The 18913-nt window shown below is 40.4% G+C and overlaps 8 protein-coding genes across 8 annotated transcripts; 5 read left to right on the top strand and 3 right to left on the bottom strand.

Moving 5' to 3' along the window:
- Positions 1-2858: 2858 nt before the first annotated feature.
- Positions 2859-3842, top strand: UAP1_1 (UDP-N-acetylglucosamine pyrophosphorylase; the record flags this gene model as incomplete). Its single annotated transcript, XM_064824927.1, has 4 exons — positions 2859-3007; positions 3067-3609; positions 3664-3741; positions 3794-3842. The coding sequence occupies 4 exons, from the start codon at positions 2859-2861 to the stop codon at positions 3840-3842; spliced, it is 819 nt and encodes a 272-aa protein (XP_064680304.1).
- Positions 3843-4209: 367 nt separating this feature from the next.
- On the top strand, positions 4210-5196 carry ADP1_2 (FAD-dependent urate hydroxylase; the record flags this gene model as incomplete). Its single annotated transcript, XM_064824926.1, has 5 exons — positions 4210-4243; positions 4297-4719; positions 4780-4915; positions 4973-5045; positions 5098-5196. The coding sequence occupies 5 exons, from the start codon at positions 4210-4212 to the stop codon at positions 5194-5196; spliced, it is 765 nt and encodes a 254-aa protein (XP_064680303.1).
- Positions 5197-6277: 1081 nt separating this feature from the next.
- On the top strand, positions 6278-6868 carry DGA1_2 (diacylglycerol O-acyltransferase 1; the record flags this gene model as incomplete). The annotated part of the gene is made up of 2 exons (XM_064824925.1): positions 6278-6406; positions 6551-6868. The coding sequence occupies 2 exons, from the start codon at positions 6278-6280 to the stop codon at positions 6866-6868; spliced, it is 447 nt and encodes a 148-aa protein (XP_064680302.1).
- A 59-nt stretch (positions 6869-6927) lies between these two features.
- Positions 6928-7428, top strand: ATC70_005639 (uncharacterized protein; the record flags this gene model as incomplete). Its single annotated transcript, XM_064824924.1, has 1 exon — positions 6928-7428. The coding sequence occupies one exon, from the start codon at positions 6928-6930 to the stop codon at positions 7426-7428; it is 501 nt and encodes a 166-aa protein (XP_064680301.1).
- Positions 7429-7638: 210 nt separating this feature from the next.
- Positions 7639-10157, bottom strand: ATC70_005638 (NodB homology domain-containing protein; the record flags this gene model as incomplete). The annotated part of the gene is made up of 11 exons (XM_064824923.1): positions 7639-8022; positions 8087-8316; positions 8376-8683; positions 8734-8796; positions 8855-9080; positions 9134-9244; positions 9304-9471; positions 9535-9548; positions 9612-9691; positions 9750-9840; positions 9892-10157. 11 exons carry the CDS (start codon positions 10155-10157, stop codon positions 7639-7641), a joined length of 1941 nt encoding a protein of 646 aa, XP_064680300.1.
- Positions 10158-10686: 529 nt separating this feature from the next.
- Positions 10687-11295, bottom strand: ATC70_005637 (uncharacterized protein; the record flags this gene model as incomplete). The annotated part of the gene is made up of 2 exons (XM_064824922.1): positions 10687-10709; positions 10776-11295. The coding sequence occupies 2 exons, from the start codon at positions 11293-11295 to the stop codon at positions 10687-10689; spliced, it is 543 nt and encodes a 180-aa protein (XP_064680299.1).
- Positions 11296-12470: 1175 nt separating this feature from the next.
- On the top strand, positions 12471-15582 carry ATC70_005636 (uncharacterized protein; the record flags this gene model as incomplete). The annotated part of the gene is made up of 5 exons (XM_064824921.1): positions 12471-12593; positions 12670-12909; positions 13711-13840; positions 13975-14784; positions 14843-15582. 5 exons carry the CDS (start codon positions 12471-12473, stop codon positions 15580-15582), a joined length of 2043 nt encoding a protein of 680 aa, XP_064680298.1.
- A 1812-nt stretch (positions 15583-17394) lies between these two features.
- Positions 17395-18785, bottom strand: ATC70_005635 (uncharacterized protein; the record flags this gene model as incomplete). Its single annotated transcript, XM_064824920.1, has 2 exons — positions 17395-18539; positions 18596-18785. The coding sequence occupies 2 exons, from the start codon at positions 18783-18785 to the stop codon at positions 17395-17397; spliced, it is 1335 nt and encodes a 444-aa protein (XP_064680297.1).
- Between the last annotated feature and the right edge of the window lie 128 nt (positions 18786-18913).

Genomic DNA, 18913 nt, shown 5'->3' with positions numbered 1-18913 from the left:
CTGCAACTATGAATATGGCTTTTCTGAGACGCTTCACATTTGCATCGATGGAAATAAAACCATTACGAGCGAGCAGCTTAATTGCATTACATTTACAACTCAAATGTGTACAGAATACAGCAAAATTTGAACGTATTTGGGTCGTGATTTCTCGCATTAGACACTCTTCAAACTTATATGAAGCTTGTAGAGAATTTAAAGGAGAATGCAATGGTATTTGTTTCAAGTCTCTAATGTACATTGTTCACCTGATATTTGGTACGATTGTTTTTGCAATTTTTTGACTGTTTTATAAAGATTAATCAGTCTCTGTTATCAAAACGTTTTGTTAAGCATTACCAAACATTGTAGACCGAAAAATTTCCTATCGAATGAGCTATTACTTGAGGCTCTGGCATAACTCTATCATGAAATATTGACAATCTTGTCCTGACCAAAAAAATCGTCACCAGATTTTTCCCTTGCCATCACAGGCAGATTTCGGTAAAAAATCCATGATTTTGCATGATACCCTTTTTCGACCATATCTCGACAAATACTCACCGGATTTGCACAAGACAAAAACCTTTCGATAGCTCTACATTATATCTATTATAATGTAAGAGTTTCAAGTACCAGATGTGCGTTCCCTTCATAAATTTGCTCAAAATCATATATTTTATGAGCTACAAGCAGAGGATTTTTAAAAGTTCAAGAATTAATCTATAGAACCTATACCATCCTATAGAGAATCGAAAAAGAAACAGAAGCTACTAAGCTTGAACCTCTCGTTCACTTAGTAAAATCCAGTGGTATGGCCCTTTGAAAATCCATCATCCTGACTATTTTCCGTCATTACTCATTGACATCGCCTGCATCAAAAAGGAGTTAAAAAAGCAGATTTAATACTGTTAATGATGTTTATTTATGTTACAACTCATTGCAGTACTCTGGATATTTACTTTGGTATCTGTCATCTCTTATTTTCAGAGTGTTTTTTCTCTTGCTATTATCATTATGCTAACACTATTAATTATTATGTACGCCTATCTGTTAATGTTAGCATAGCTTGATTGAGATGAGATTTATCTTGGGTACTATGTGATGGGAATCTAGTCTAGTTCACTTCAACAACTATCAAGAAGGGTACCAATCGATGCCCATTTTTGTTCTTCACAAAGCCACTGTGAAAGAAGAAACCAATAGTTACTATTGAAAAGAGCTGCTAGATTCCACTTTTTAGAGCTTTTTTCGTATTTCCTCGCAGCAGATGGCTTTTTGCTAGTGGTCATTTCATCTTTCTGTTATAACGAGGGTCAGATGTTCGATTTGGGGCAACTGAACTTCACTGTTTTTTTTGCAAAAAAAAAGCGTGAGATGTTATGATGTTGTTTCGTGAGTACAGATAATGTATTTAGATATACGTATATGCAGAAATATAAATGAGATAAACTTTGATCTTTATTGTTTTGCCAAATGATTTGAGATTTATACAAATTAAAAGGTTACACACAAAGTCTATGTGTACCTGACAGTGGATGTTTAGAATAACGAAATATAGACAGAGGAAATACAAATAGAGCTGAATATATTTATTAAGTTATTCCAAGACTGAATGAGGATCGAAACTAGTGTAGATTTCGAAGATATTTATAGTTATTTGACAGTGCTGCAGCAATAGGACGTTGATCTTGAATGCGGGATAACTGTATAAGTTTTGAACCAGTAAACGAGGATGTACTGCGTAAGAACTCATAGGCCGCCAGTCAGGGACAGACAATAGAGATGATCCAGGAGAGAATGTTCTTCCTAGTAGATTTGACAGAAGAACATTTGTCAGAATTGAAACCCACTTTCAGGAACGAAAGGTCATAGGCTACTACACTCTAGGAACCAGGATATAGATTAGCAATTTGATGGCACCACTCATGTTCCTTTGTAATGCTTGAATAAAGAACTCTCAATTTGCCACGCATTTCTGCTCGTTCTCAAATCTTCTCATGTATTATACAACGTATACTAAATTTGCCTCTCAGAGATGATCTATATCCTAAACAAGGTTTTGCTGTATCAGGGACACTAAAAACTAAAAAGGGGAAATACCAGTATGCTGCTTGCCCGTATATGAAGTAAACACATGTATGTGGATGTAGATACGCAAGGGCAATCGGTAGCGCGAGTTGCCGCTGTGCAAGTTGGTCCTCACCGAAGCGAAGCGAAGCGAAGGTAGAGAGCCATCCGAAGCATAAGCGCCCGTATCTCATAAAGAGTAATTGATCATAACCTATTGAACACACTCATATCACCAACATGCACTTTTGATAGCCACAAGTACATGCTTGCATGTGTTGACGTGTTTCCCAAATATGAGCAGAAGCTGGAGGAGATGAGAAGTTCCTTGTCTTCTGGACAGACAAAAAAAAAAAAAAAAAAAAAAACTTCATAGTGAATGATATTCAAAAAATTATACGAGAACAAAGCTTATATTTAAACTCTTTTGGCTGGTGGTGTTCTGTACTAAATGTTACCCTATTTTTCAGTACAATTCGCTTCGATTCCAAGTAACATTACCACGAAAGTGAGTTGAATGTGGTAGCCTATCTTGAAGGCACATGTCGGGGCCGACGTTTCCGTTTTTATGAGGCATTGAGATGCCAAAACCTCAAAATGCGTTCATTTAAATGAAGCTCAAAACTACTCAATTTAAATGAAACTTTTGTTTAGCATTTTACAACACGGGAACCTTCTTCAAGATTTAATACAACGATGACTAGGTTCCACGAATCAAGAAAGTGTATAAAAAGGCTATAAAAGGCCAGTATCAATGCTGATCTTCTCTTTTGTTTCTTCACCTGTCAAATCAATTTTACTAAAAAAAAATGTCTTCGTCCGATTACCAAAACGATGCTCACGATGCCCATCAGACTACTGCTGTCGAAGAGTACCATGGTCAGCCATCTTCAGGTGTTCGCTCCCCAGAACACTATTACTCTGCTGGCGAAGAAAAGGCCGTAGAATATCCATCCTTGTAAGTAGATGTCAAGCTTTATTCAAAACATGTTTTATTGATCCAGTGTTGGTATATAGCCCTGAACCCCAATTGCCTTCTCATAGTCCTCATCTTGACCAAACAATGTTCCAAAACTACGATAACGAAAACAAGGTTGCTTTTCCAATGCCATACTCCCACGAGAAGGAGTCTGAGAAATATCATAATGATGCTACTGCTTCAGATACTGTCTATGAGTCGTATCAAAAAGAGAGCATGACTGATAAGGAAGACTATAACCATGCAAGTACCTATGCCGCTATCTATGCACCTAATACTGAGGACAACGTAGCTGCAAGTGATGATGTCCAAGTTCCTGAATCCGCTCAAGTTAATGATAGTCGTGCTGCTATGTTGTCCGAAGCTAATGGAGAGGGCGAGAATAAAGAACATCTCGTTTATCCCAGCGAAGAAGAAGGTTCTGTCAATATAAGAGATACACTTATTGGTGAGGAAGAACACAAGGATGAGAAGGTTGCCTTGAGCGATGAACAAGCAAATGAAGCTCAAAGATTGGAGGACGAAAGAAGGCTCAAGACCAAGATGGAGGAGGAAACCAAAGATAGAGTTTTCCAACCAGAGTAAGTGAGGCATATTTTCGATTTTAGAGTTGCATTTCTAATCTTATGAACTAGAACTGAACCTGAGGCTGTCTACGTTCCTTCTATCAAGCCTCGCTCTGACGTTGCTGAGCAAAACTGTTGTTGGGGATGGTAGGTTTCTATGAGCTATCAGATCGAGAATGTCTCTAACATGCTTTGGTAGCCTTGCTTGGATTTGCTGCTGGACTTCTGCTGCTTCTGATAAGAAATAAGCTCTTACAGATCATTTAATTCCACATCTCGTTACATATTACACAACAATCGTATTACTTCTCTTAATCTACACGTAATCTTATACTATAATAAAAAACTAATCATATTATTGCTTGGTCTCAAAACATGATTTACATTTGAAGACGCCTGTTTCTTGAGCAACGGACTATTTGACAGATGTATTTCATTTTGATCGTGCCATTGTTGTGCAGCCATGATCTCCCTTCGAAACCTGGTCACATTGCCTTATTTGGTGTGTTGAAGAAGAAGGAACAAGCGAGGACTGTAAACTTTTTCTTTTTGCATCATTGAAGCATAATTGAACCCTTTTTCTAGTTACGTAGTTTAGCATTTTCAGCATCTATTATGGCAGGCTCAAAGAGAAATCGATTAGAAGATGGTAACTCTCGAGGAAAACGCTATATAACGATCCAATTGACATGTTGGCATTAGATGATCAGTCGCTGGATGATGAAAAGACAAAGCATGGATTCGCACCCAAGGATTATAACTTCAATTTTGTGCCAATAATACAACCCCATCAGAAGATGTTTGATTTGGATTTACCAAAGCGAGACACATCTACGCCACCCGCTGACCTTGGCATCAATACTCTAACTCAAAGATTCATTGCTCGTTCCAAAAAGTTTTGGATGGAGAGCAAAAAACCAACAAGCACAAGCAGCTCCGTATCAATTATCAAACCATCTTATGAGCCGATGTATCTAAGACACCGAGATATCTCATACACCGTCATCATCTACATGCAAATGGCTTTCAACATCATCATATCGACTACATTGCTCTATATATTTGGCAAAATCATTTTAACAATAAGGCAAGATTTCCGACTGAAAGCAGAAGAATACACTGAAGGTAATTGATGGGATCAGATGTTGAAACGATTCGAGCTGACACTTGAGTGTTTACATGTAGCCCTGCACAAGGAAAAACTGGCTTGTACAAACAACTACATCATCAATCAATGTGGCCAGAATGATCGCATCCCAGCTATTGAGGACATGTGCAACGAATGGGCAGCATGCATGAACAGAGACAAAGTGGTCGCACAGTAAGACATTTGGCAACTACTTTCGAATCAAGCAGACTAACGATCCGCAACAACTAGGGCCAAGGTATCTGCCGAAGCCATTGCAGAGATTATAAACAGCTTTGTTGAGCCCATCTCCTACAAAACATTGGTAAATGATGCAACACTCATCCAGAATGCCCTATGACTAATCCAAATGGCAGATCTTTTTCTCATTGTTGACATTGGGCACGCTTGTATTCTCAAATGTAGCATTCAGCATATTCAAACGAAACTACAAGCCAACTCGTGCTATTCAATAATTCCCACTTGGTAGGCAAATTATTCTCTTTCTCTCTCTCTCTCTCTCTCTCTCTCTCTCTCTCTCTCTCTCTCTCTCTCTCTCTCTCTCTCTCTCTCTGTATATTAATATAACGTGTTTCTTGATTGATTCATATCCGAATTTCTGCCTGCATCGCCGTATCTTTTTCTATTGATTCAATACCCCTCTTTCCCTGAAAGTTCTAGTCAGCCCTAAATTTCATCGCCTTAAGTAAATCCCATAGTATTCTAAATTTTATTAAAGATTAGGTTAAAGTATAGCCTTGTACATGTTTGCATGAATTTTTGTGCACAATCTAGCCTGATGGTTATTTCCAAGTATAGTTGAGATTTGACATCGTTTCATAAAGAACAACTTGTGAAACTCCTTGTCGATCCAAGCCTACAGATTTTGTGGAAACACCAATGCTCTGCAGATGCATTAAAGACGAGATTTTAAAGCACCATGTCTGTGCTATGTCCGACATTGCAAGATCGAGAAACCACAGACATAGATCACTTGTGAGAGACCAAGGAGTAGATGTCCTCCTAATTAAGTAAATGGCGGGATGTTTGACAGAATTTTAATAGCCACCATGAGGCGTCCATTTTGTACGTTGCTTGGGCAAGCTACACATTTCTACTAGAGAATATAGTCGATTGCAACAAATACTGACCATGTTACGTTTCGTCACTAATTGACACATTGCGCTTTCATTTCACATCATTCTGTATTTAGTGATGGGGTTTGTTTGTATAATTCAGCAACCTAAATTGCAAGGAAGAAAGCGATGACAAGACGAAGCGAGCAATACCTAAAGAGATTCAGATCGAGAAATGTTGGCCATTAGCCTTAAGAGCCTCTGTTGTAGCATGATTTACGTCACACTGACCTTATTGCTCACTCTACACTCTCTTGCACACACACACACACATTTTTCCATTTGACCATTCATCCCGAGAAAAAAATATTTAATTTCATTTGACATTGAATAATTTAGGCCTCTCTCTCTCTCTCTTTCTCTCTTTCTCTCTCTTTTTTTTTGCACTACAATTCAACATATCAAACAACATATTGTCAGCATGGACGCAGAAGATGGACACGAGTATGAATCATTAGGAGCGAATTCGACAATGACACAGAACGCTATTGCTGGTGCCATGGCAGGTATCGGGGAACATTGCATCATGTACCCAGTGGATAGTATAAGAGTAAGTAGAGAAGGGTGGATTGATACTGTTGTTGGTGGAGGATAGAAGAGGATGCAGTATTAGGACGAAGAAAATGGACGAAAAAAAGCGTTTCGTGTAGGTGTCAATTAGAGTTGGATCATGTCAATTGACGCTGCATTTTAGACTCGAATGCAAGTACTATCGACACCAGAATTAGGAACAGCCATCAAGGACGCGTCCAAGAAGCAGTTTAGAAATCATAAAAATCTCTGGAAGGGCGTTTATTCAGTCATCATGGGGGCAGGCCCTGCGCATGCTGTACATTTTGCAACCTATGAATTCTGCAAAGAGAATTTCAGCCGACAATTATCAGCGAATACCAAGATTCGAGCTCCCGGTAGCTCTTTTGAGATATCCAACCAGTTGATAGCATCCGGTGCAGCTGGCGCTATTGCGACATTTGCGCACGATGCACTCATGACACCATTTGACGGCAAGTAGGGAGTGATCGCCAAGGCAGACAATATGACTGACATGAGTTTGTAGTGCTGAAGCAGCGTATGCAATTACGAAATTCGACCTATAGATCTGTTCGTGAATGTGCAAAGAAAGTATACGCCAACGAAGGACTGAAAGCATTCTACATATCGTTTCCAACAACTGTATCCATGTCTATTCCATTTCAGTCCGTTCAATTTGCGACATATGAGTACTGTAGATCCAAATTCGACCCAGAGGGATCCTACAATCCAAAGATCCACATGTTAGCAGGCGCTGTAGCGGGTACAGTTGCTTCATCCGTTACTACACCACTGGATGTTGTCAAGACGCTATTGCAGACCAAGGGCTCATCAAAAGATGCCGACATCAAGAATTGCAATGGGTTTAGAGAGGCTACCAATATCATTTACAATCGACATGGCATCAAGGGATTTTTCAGAGGATTTAGGCCCCGTGTGTTGACCAACATGCCCAGCACAGCCATCAGCTGGAGCGTTTACGAGTATTTCAAGTGGTTTTTGGCAAGTGAGGAAGGAGACAAATTCATAGATCGCATTTAAAGTATATAGACGTTTTCATCATTTTTATTCCACCATCTCATGTAGCATAGACTCTTATAATTTTTGGCTTAATTTACCACATACATTTTCCATATCTCGTTTCTAATTATTCAATTAATAAATTATCGACAGAAATATCAGGATGATGATTAATTAACGCTTTATTTTGAATGTAGATGTGCATGTTGTTATTATGAATGTAGATGTTATTTAACTTCCAGTGCTATAGAAGCCATAAGCAGCCCAGTTGACATCTGCTTCTACCAACTTCTTTGGTACTTTTTGTGCAGAGGATTCAAAATCGTCTCCTACAGGTTGATGGCCTGCATTCATAGATGCCTCTGGGATCAACTTGAAAAGATCATGATACTCGGCTGGGATGTAAACCTTGCTGCTCTTTTCTTCAGTGGTGGCTCTTTTGATAAGGCTATCAATGACCAGTTGGTCTGCTTTTTCAGAATGGAACTTGCGACGAGACAAGGTAGCATTGGTTTTGAAGTGAGATCCAATTTCAGGAACCTCGTTGGAGGTTAGCAAGAAACCAAGACATTCTTCAAACTTGACAGATTTGTATTGCTTGTAGTGGGCATCATACTACAGATAATGCAAGTTAATTACAAATGTACATCTATTATGTGGCAACTTGATTTTAACAAACCTTCTTATGCAAAGCATCTTGTAATGTCTTGACAGACTTATCATTAGGATGAAGCACTCTCCAAGGATCACGACAGCTCTCAGCACGACAAGACTTCAACACAAGTAGGAGAGCATCCAATCTATTCACAAGTTGTGCGTTGGCATTGCTATAGAGGTTCTTCAATTCATAGGGGTCCCTTTTCAAATCGTAAAGCTCATGCTCGCCCGTGCACCAGACAGCGTAAGAATCTAGAGTATAAACAAGGCGATGAGACATAGTACTGCCAGTGCAGTTCACATCCACTTACAATCGTAATCTTCAGAAATGACGCGGAGAGTCTTGTATGTATTAGGTCCTTCAGGGGCAGCAGTAGGGTAGTTTTCTGTCATTTGTGTCAATCCCCAAAACTCGACAGCAAAACTTTCTTTGGACACGGGCTTGGGATGCTTTTGAAGAGCCTTAGTCAAAGGAATCACACCACCGTCAACCCAAGATGGAACATGTTCATCGCCACGAGCTAGAGCTAAAAATGTAGGCGCTAAATCATGATGAGAGCTGACAATATGGCTCTCCTTTCCCTTGGCAATTCCAGGTCCTCGAACTATAAAAGGCACGCTGTTGATTATAGTCAGTATAATTCCATGTTTATCTTGTGTGCAACTTACTTGATGTCTTCCTCCATGTTTGTACATTTGCCTGGGTAAGATCTATGCTGTCCAAGATGGTAACTAATACAAAGTAGGTCAACCAGTGAATGTCAATGGTGTGTCAAGCCTATGTCCTTACCCATTATCTGAACTATACACGACGTAGGTGTTGTCCAACTCGCCTGATTTTTCAAGTCTCTCAAAGATGGTACCGACAATCTCATCAACAGATTGCAAAGCACGCAAACGGTTTCTGTAGACTTCGTCAAATTCTTCGACAAGAGTAGCATTCAGCTTTTCAAGCGTCTTCCAGTAAGAAGCTGTCTTGGCTTGCTTGTCAGGGTTGAAATGGGGAGTGCGAGGAACTGTAGTGCAAGAATGTAAGCCCTGTATTGATTCATATCATGTGCTTGCTTACTTTTAACGTCCTTGAAAAGATGGGCATGACGAGCAGCAGGAACGGGAGGAGACGTAGTAACCGAGTAATCACTTCCAATGACAAACTGGCCGTGGGGTGCCATGGGTGCGACTATGAGTTGGTATTTAGTAAGCAAAAGTTGTTGTCGCTGGCACACAAGCACACATTACCCCATAAGAAGAAAGGGTCGTCCTGAGCATGGACTCTGTCAAGAGCGGCCTTGGTTTTGGCGTGGATAACATCCGTTTGATAGACGTCCTTGTAGAATACAGGGTATTCACCATTTGTGGAAAAGACGGCAGTGTTGTAGACATAAGTATAAGGGTCAACTAGTTGATCTAAAAAAAAAATGGAATGTAAGCATGTATGCGAGATTTTCTCTGGAGGTCATCTGGCTGTACCTTGGAAGTCAAAACTAGAGCATGAAGAAGGCAATATTAGGCACACGCAGCGATCGAATGAGTGTACATCAACTTACCCTAAGGGAGTAGGGGCATTGTAATTTTGAACAGAGTATTGGTTCATGAGTTTACCAATGTAATTGGTATTGTAACCAGCCTAGGTAATATAAGCTAGTTGATAAACAGCAAACATAATATGAAATGCTCTAAATTACCTTTTGCAACCAAAGAGGAAGATAGTCTTCACCCAATTTTAAAGTATTGAAACGGTTATAGCCACCATAAGGAGGGGACACATCAGTGATACTAGTTGATGTCAGTCATGACAACTTGGCAGCAAGATTTAGGAACACTTACTTTGTATTATGGGCGTATTGCCCTCTCAAGAGACCCACTCGGCTAGGACAGCAGACAGCAATGGTAGCATAATGGTTCTTGAAAGTAGTACCTTCCTTGACCAAATACTTTTGAACATTGGGCATGTAATCTAGTGAGTCCATGCGGTAATCTTGGTCATCAGTAAAGATAAACACAATGTTTGGTTTCTTGGCCTCGGGCTTCTTTGCATTGGCAGACAAAGCCAATAGAGCAACGGTTCCCAAGAGCAAGGCAGAGGTCTTCATGGTTCAACTGGGATTTTAGATATGTGAAAAAGGGTGATGATGATGAGAGAGTGTCTCAATTGGCACTGTATTTATATACATTTTGACAGAGATTTTAGATTTTGACACAATATATATCAAAATCAAATATACTCTACCAAATCAAGCACTCATAATGCGATGTACCCTTAGTAGGTTATATAAATTTGAGGTAGTACATACAACAATATTTCGTGAAATGGCGTAATAAAAAGACAAAATATCGAAATTGCATTTGCTTTTATGGTCATTACCGAATTGTCAGGTTGAACACATAAGGCGCAATACTTGCGAATTTTCTTTTATCAAGGAAAAAAGCGCGGATCAATGGTTCTAGCAGCACATTTAAAGGGATCTACTGAATAGATCGATCTCTCGTATGTATGACTAGATGTGATTTTTGTATATGTATAGTAAAATAATAGTTTTTAATAGGAACAAGGAAATATTACAAAATGTACATCAAATGATGCTAAAAACAGAGGAAAAACTAGACTCTAAATCATCCTGCTTAGTTTTTGGAAGGCTTCTTGGCTAAAACAATACAAAAACATTGGTCAGCATCACTCCTTGCAAACATATACATTGTCAAACACTTACTTCCGTATTTAGATCTACTGGTAGTTCTGGTAGCAACACCTTGAAGATCCAAAGCGCCACGCACAAGATGATAACGCACACCAGGAAGATCAGGAACACGACCACCACGAACCAGAACAACAGAGTGCTCTTGTAAATTGTGTCCTTCACCAGGAATATAAGCTGTGACCACCTTACCATTGGTCAACTTGACTCTAGCAACCTTTCTGACAGCAGAATTGGGTTTCTTGGGCTTGGTCGTATACACTTTGTTACAAACACCCTTACGTTGATAACATCCTTCAAGAGCTGGTGTCTTACTCAACTTGGCCTTGGTCTTGCGACACTTTTTGATCACTTGGTTCAAGGTGGCCATGCCTGCCTTTTGTTGTTGAATGGGTGCAAATGTTGTAGGTTTTAATTGACTGAGGATACGGCTTTGATATGCAGGCTGTGTCATGAAATTACGAGTGGCTAATAAGCTGTTCGAGCTGTTTAAAGGCTTCCATGCTGTCTTTAATAATGAGCGAAATGCTTGCATCCTCGTCTATTTTATTGTATCTGGATAGTGAAGGGAAAAAAAAGAGAGAATAAAATTTGCGGAAGGTAAGGAGGGGGGGGGGTGGTTGCAAAGGCTTGTTTGCCAATGTATTGGGGTTCCGATGGCCAGTGAAATGGACTTTGCCTGTCAATTTTGGCAATTGAAAGATGATTTGAGGGATGCTCTTATGAAATATGCGTTACAGAATACCAATCTTTAAGATAAATCACTTCGGCTGTTTGCACATTTCAACAAAGAGACCGTCCATGTATGCGCAATGTCAAATACAGGCTGCACATCAGTGACACTACAAATCCATCATTTGTAACACATTGACTATATTGTGGTCAGTGGTTTCAAAGCATCAGTGATTACCTGGACATGTCAAATGAGGTTATAGTACGCCTAAAGCAAGGCATCAGTGCTATGATGGATGTAAAGTCCATCTTTGACAGCTGGATTCAAGCAACCAGGGGTTAGTAGATTGAACGGCCGCTTGATTTGACATTTGATTGATCTTAGCGTATACTTACATCACTCGAAATAGTATGAGCTGCCTCCATTAAAACCATTAGGTGCTATTGTTATAGTAGACAATGCTTTTATGAATATGCTTTACCTATAGCAGCATTCACAACTAGAGTGTAGATGTTTTTTTGAGCTGATAGGTGTCACAAATGTTGAGCAAAATGCAAGATCAGTAGGCAATGAAGAATATCATAACGGCGGTATTGTCAACTCGCCAAGTCTATCTTCGTATAAATGCCTCAAATACCGGTAAAGATGTTTGAGCCAAGAGCACTTGCGAGAATCAAGCATTCAATCCAGGGATGCTCAGGCAGATTTCTACTGCGACGATTGCATGAGTGGATGTGATGGCCTGGCAATTTCCAATGTTATCATATAATGCAATATTATACGCTTTCTTTTGAGCCTTCTAGCTAGAGATAACGGCATGTTGAATGGCATTGAAGAGCTCTTTGTATCCCTTAACCAGACTGACTGGATTGTATATACACATCGACGTCACTCAAAAATGTGGTAGTACCCCATTAACGCCGAACATCACTCATCATCAATTCTTCAACTCCCACTGGTCATCTGGAGAGTTAAAAAAAGTTTTTCTTTAGCAAACTTTTCCCTCTTTTTCCACATTACCCACTTGAACCAAAAAGATGACAGATAACTGGGATAGGACCCTCTTTGACAAGGACCTAAAAGCCATATTGGAAACAAAACTTCCCGTATCAGCTTCCAAAATCACCTCATTACAAGCTTTGGCCACTGCTCATCCACAGGTAAGCAAATTGAACAGGGAAAACTCTACTAGTGAATCGATCAAAACTAACCATACTGTTTCTTATTATTTGCCAGCATCACAATTATATCACACAATGTATTGCTCGTTTCATTGAGAGCGCTCCTCCGGATTATCGCTTAGCAGGTTTGTATGTTATCGACGCTATTTCACGTGCTTGCCACAAGCAACAAAGAAAACGAGAGGAAACCGGCGAAGGACCTTCAGAATTGGATGGATATCTCAAGCGATTTGCGGTTGTGCTCAAGGATAGCAGCATGAATGGATGCTTTGAGCCCTGCTCAACAAAGGATAAGGTGAGATTCTGCCCTTTTTTTTCTTTTTTTTTTTTTACACCTAGTCTAGTTGATTACATTTATCAATTACGGAGAGGATGACCTTCTTTATCGTGATTGATCTCTGCCCTTTTTTTTTTCTTTCCACCCATCTTGTACACGAGATGCTGCTTACCTGGCAGCATTATTCCGTGTATTCATCATACAGGGGAGATACCAGATGAAAACCCAAGATGACAGCCAACAACAAGAAAGGGGAGGCATGCAAAAAGAGAGACAGAGGGAGATAATAGAAGCAAATCGGTTCCTTGAAAGATTCGTGTAAACTAGTCGGCTTAACCAAATGGGATGTGCTTGTACAACTTTGGTCATGTTAAATAAGAAATTACTTGAATAAATTGTCCCCGCCTGTTGGAAGCAACTATTGTTCTTTATGATGCTGTTTGTGTCTCTTGTGCGCGCTGCGTTCCTTGCCATCTTCTATTATCTTGATGTTTGATCTGTGCATGCGTGCTCCTCTCTCTCTCTCTCTCTCTCTCTCTCTCTCTCTTGCTGCTGTTGTCTGGTCTCTTTCTCTCGCTTGATGGTCTGGATTGGGTAACTAAAAATCACAAACTTACGAATGACATGTATCAAGACATTTGATCTCTTTTTTTTTATATATGAATTAAAATGATTTTACACACTCACACAACCCACAAGTTCGATGACACTCTCAATTCAATCACTCCTTCACATACACACACACCTACACACACATTTGATCTACATGCAATTTTTGACATTTGAATGCTGAAGATTTCTTTTTTCAAAACCTATTAGGATAAGGTCAAAAAGACACTCGACTTTTGGGAGCAAGGAAATGTCTACTCCAAGGAAACAGTGCAGCACATAAAGCGATCCTTTTTGACAGCTGGCGGCGTGACGAATTCTGGTTTGGATCAAGCAAAAGGTTATTATTGTTTTACTTATATAAAAGAAAAAGAAAATGTTGGATCAAATTTTGGTTTCTTCTATCTACACATTTCTATTCTATTTGAGAATGTTGAATTGCAACAGGTGAACTGATTTGCTCTTCTGTTATAGTTGCTCCTCCCGTGGACACTGCATCTCTGCTGGCTACCCTTAGTAACATTGGAAATGGCTCATTGGCAAATCTCAATATTCCTGGCATGACGCCTACACCTCCTCCTGCTGTCGCTGCTGCTCCTGTTGCTCCAGCGAGCACGTCTGCGCCAATGCAAACCAGCAACCCTCTGCTGCCTCCTGCTCTGGCCAAATTGCTCGGTGGGTTAGTAACTTCGCCTCCTCCAGCATCAAATGTCACTCCTCAGTCACCACCTTCCTCTGATCCTCGCATGCGCAACGACCCTCGCATGCGTAATGATCCTCGAATGGCAGCAGAGACACCTGCTAAGGCTGCGCCTACCTGGCCTCCACCTCAAGGTCCCTCTATTCCTGCTCCAACCCGCACAACAGAGAGAAAGTCTAGATGGGGAAGCCCTAATGATGTAGATACTACTAAATTCAATGCTGCCGTATCCCCGCCTCAACCACTTATGCAGGATTCCTGGCAGCAACGACAGCCGATGCAAGATAGCCGTATGGGAGCCAACAGTTACCAACAGAGACAACAGCAGCCACCTTTCCAAGTACCTCCTACACAAGCACAACAATCTTATGTTCCACCATACCAGCAGCAGAGCCAACCTTACTCTCAAAACGCTTACCAGCAACAGCCTCAGTCCTTCAATCAACAGCCTTATCAGCAGCAATCGCAGCCATTTTACAATGATCATGCACCACCATCTCAGCAACAGCAGCACCAACAACAACACCATCAAGAAGGTGCTGATCCTGTTCGTGATCCCTCTTTGCCTCCTGGTACTATCAAAGGTAAGTTTTTAGAGCTCATTAGTTTAAATTACTCCCAACTCATCATCATCCTACTTAGTCCTTACAAGAACCCTTTTTGTTGGTCCTATTCCTGATCACTATGAAAAGAACGATGTTGCACAATTATTTAGTAAATACGGTGAATTAGCAAGTGTAATTGTCGCTAAAAAGCTGAAAGGTCGTCATAACGCTTTCCTCAAATTTACAACAAGAGCCTCTACAGAAGCTGCCAAGTATGAATCTGAAGGACTCGTGGTGGAAGATGTGCCGGTTAAAGTGAACTGGGCATTTGGGTTTGGGCCAAAGAAGCACTTTAACTATGATCGTGGAGACTCCATTATTCCACTGGCAGAATTGAGTTCTGTTGAGAAAGACTATTTGGTCAATGCTCCCGTGGGTGGATTCCATGGCCAACCTGTACGTGAGTTGATGGTCATTGAGGAACCAGAGGCTCAATACCGTCCTGAATGGAAGCATGCAAATGGAGGTGGTGGTGGAGATGATCAGCCACGCGGATTCAAACGCCAACAAGGCAATCATATGGGTAGTGGAGTTAATTTTGAAGAAATCAACCATGGCAGAAAACGAGGCAGATTTGCTGCAGCCAACAACAAGCACAACAATTATCATGATGATGGCTACCATCAAAACCCCTCCAAGTTCTACGACGCTTCTCCAATTCGAAATGGCGGACGAGGACATGGCTTTGGCTATCAACAACAACAACACCAGCAGCAGCAGCAGCAGCAACAACACTATGATGGCGCTTCTAGCATACCATATTCAGATCATCAGTAATATTTTCAAACCCTTTATTTCATTCCACTTTAATCCAACACAACACTCAATCCAAAACACATTTTTACTAGCTATAAATATACTCTTTCTTTCACATTCAATGTAAATAAAAATAAAAAAAAATACTCTATAAAAACACAGATTTATATGATACGCTATGTAGCCTTATTATAAGCGCCATACGTAATCATGGATAGGATGACAATATTCCATTCTGTACAATAACATTTTGATGTTTAAGCTATTTTGACAGGTAGCATCAGTCTAGTTGCGAGCAGTAGTTAATTTTAAATCAAGAACAAAACCCAATAGTTAATCCATCATGCCTTCTGCTGCTCAAACTAGAAACTGTATAACCTGCAGAGTTGCTCTTCTGGAAAATTCAACTTTGCAAAGTAGTATCATATTATCAGTCTCTAGACACTTTTACAACCATCATAATATGGAAATTGAGTTTCAAGGCATCTATCAGGCCAGGCTCATATATAATTAACTAGCCTCACCAGCCAAAATTAATTCAACCCCAGAACCATAGTTTGTTTCCAGATTGGCCAAATCTTGATGTTTTTCAACTCGATTGAACTATTTTTGCAGATTCGACTAAGTAAGACATGATGATCATCCTATGCTTCTTTAAGCTAGCCCCTGGTGGTAGGGCGAAGTGGTAAAACTCCCGTATGCCAACGGGAGGATCCCGGTTCAAATCCTGGTGAACGCAAGTTGTTTGATTTTTTGAAGTAGTACTGATGTCCTCGTTTGGTGTTTTGTACTCTATCCATTATCTATATTTTGACGATTTCCGCAAGACTGTTTTGGCTCTAGGTGTCGCACCTTATTAGCAGTAGATTTCTTTCCCAACTTAATTCAAAAATATCTTATTCCCCTTCTTTGCAGACATTGGGTCCACCAACAGTCTTTTCTATCCCTAAGCATGACATTTTAAGGACTTTAAATAAAACCTGGAGCTCGACTCCCCTACAAAAAAAAAAAAAAAAAAAAAAAAAAATGCTTCTTTAAGCTTTCCTGGAGTGTTTTTCAAGGCGCATCCAACGGTACCAGGTAAGATAGATGTTTTAAATAAATCTATTGAATAATTCACGAAAATATGAAAAGAGGTTTCTGGCCAAAAAGTCGAAATTTTACAGATCAAAGTCCCACAAAGACGATTTCAAAGGCTACGTTGGATCGACAGAAACATTTTGATTCAATATATACCATAGTAAAAGCCTTCATTTTCAAGGTGAAAAATGCGATCGTTTGATTTTTGATGAAAATCATGAGGTACCCCTCATGCTTTTTGGTCTATTTTTTGACCATGTTTTTTTTTGGTCCCCAAAAAGTTGAGCAAAGGTGTCAGAAAGTAAGTGTTAGATCAAAGCAAGCGTTTGGTGCTATTCTGACATCTTGAAACGGCTTCTAACACGAGAATCCACGGTTTAAATGCATCCAACTTTGCTGTGATTTGCATACGCTTGAATAGTAGAAGGCAATCCAGGTATACTTTAAGCCTGTATATGAATTCTCCCCATTGATAAAGACGTAGAGCATTGTAGAGAAACAAGTGCTTTCATACTGAAAAGACACATATCATATATATAGTTTCATTTGCTTAGGAATACAAGATTTATGAATTATTTTCTAATAAGCATTGCCATGCAGGTAAATGCTATGGTTAAAAGCGCTATGAATTGGATTTTGAAAATGTGTTGTACTCTATGTTCCAGCAACTATAATTCCATATTTTTTTTAAAAAAAAGGAGGCATGTTATTACTTTTCTCGACTTCAAAACGACTTCATTGGGATGACAACGTTTACAAAAGTCTTTCTCGAAGTTTTCTTGCCTTTCTAACAGCCCGCGTATCGCTTGTGCCTGGCACCTGCAACTTCCATTGCGTCGCACGGTAAGCCCACCAAGAAGCTTCCAGGATAAGATAGCCCATGCCGATCTCCAGCACGCCAATACCCCATCCAGGATAGAAGGCCTTCCACCCACCTTCCTCGTACCATGTTCTCTTGACGCAATCGAGAAATCCTCTGTAGTCTGTATTCGCAGTCAGCACGCCCGTGTCTTGCACCATTAGTTTGTAAATCACAGTTTCTACAGGATAGCTCAATGCTCTTGTAAGGATGCTACTGATGACACCGCAAGCAATCTCGGGGTAGAATGTATGCAGCACGGTGGATTCACGCTTTTTCTTGGAATGAGGCGAAGCCAGCGACGTTGAGGATGCTGATGCTGTGCTATGTCCAGCACCAGAAGGGGTTGCTGTTGTCAAATTTTCGCTGCTGTGGTCAATGGTTGCTGCTGTAGTGCCTGTTGTTGTCGTGGAATTGGAGTTGTTAGAGAAGGATTGGAATAGATGACGGTAAATGTAGATGAGCAGCCTCTCGGTGATCAGGTTCAACGCACAAGATGGTATAAATCCATTCATCAACTGCCGATGATGTTCGTTTCCCGGCCAGAATGCTCGTAAATCTAGCTTGTAGAGCCTGATGAAATCATGAGGACTATCTATCACAATCTGACTGGATGGCGATACTTGTTGTACTCGTAGGATTAATGCGTTGCGATACAAGGGATACAAGGGGATATTGACAAACAATGCGAGCCCTTTTGCCAGTAGAGCTGTCAAACTACCCAGCAAAGTATTGGTTTTGTTTGCAGAGGCAATCAGGGGCGACATGACTTGATTCAGCCCTGATTCATAGGTCGCACTCAATGTTTGGCCAATCAGACCCAAACCAAAGCCAGGATAGAGTCGTCGAATACCTCCATGTCTGTAGGTGTACAGTATAGTCTGGATGCCATACAATGGTGTGTCTCGTTCGTAACTTTGATATGTTGGTACGGCCTGTAATCGATGTCGTGCTGCTACAATGGGGAAACACAATGAATAGTTGGCAACCATCGTTCCAATGGCAAGCACGACGCCCGTGATGTTTTCTCTCACTTCCACTAATGAATACACCAGTCAGTGCAAATTAACGACAAGAGCCTCTCTGTATGAATACCTCGACGTTCTGAAGGGGCATGATGTATACTGACTGCTGAAACAGTGTCTATTTCTGCAGCTGATATATGTTGCGCCATGGCTCGCAAAGCATCCAGTTCTTGCTGCTCCTCTTCTTGGCATTCGGCATTGTACCTGGTCTGTATTGTGCTTCCTAGTGATAATAAGCCTAAATATGCACTCAAAGTCATCTTGGAAAAATGAAAAAGGACACATTTGAGTCAGCTCTCATAGGACAGCCAAGAAGTAAACTTGTGATTGGATGACCAACGGGTGTTGGCAGTGTTAGAGCCCCATCCTCTATCATCTTGAGCATCTA

Source organism: Mucor velutinosus (genome assembly GCF_035048745.1).
Source record: "Mucor velutinosus strain NIH1002 chromosome Unknown tig00001544, whole genome shotgun sequence".
Lineage (NCBI taxonomy): Eukaryota > Fungi > Mucoromycota > Mucoromycetes > Mucorales > Mucoraceae > Mucor > Mucor velutinosus.
The sequence above is the reverse complement of the archived record's forward strand: the minus strand, read 5'-3'. Positions and strand labels throughout refer to the sequence as shown.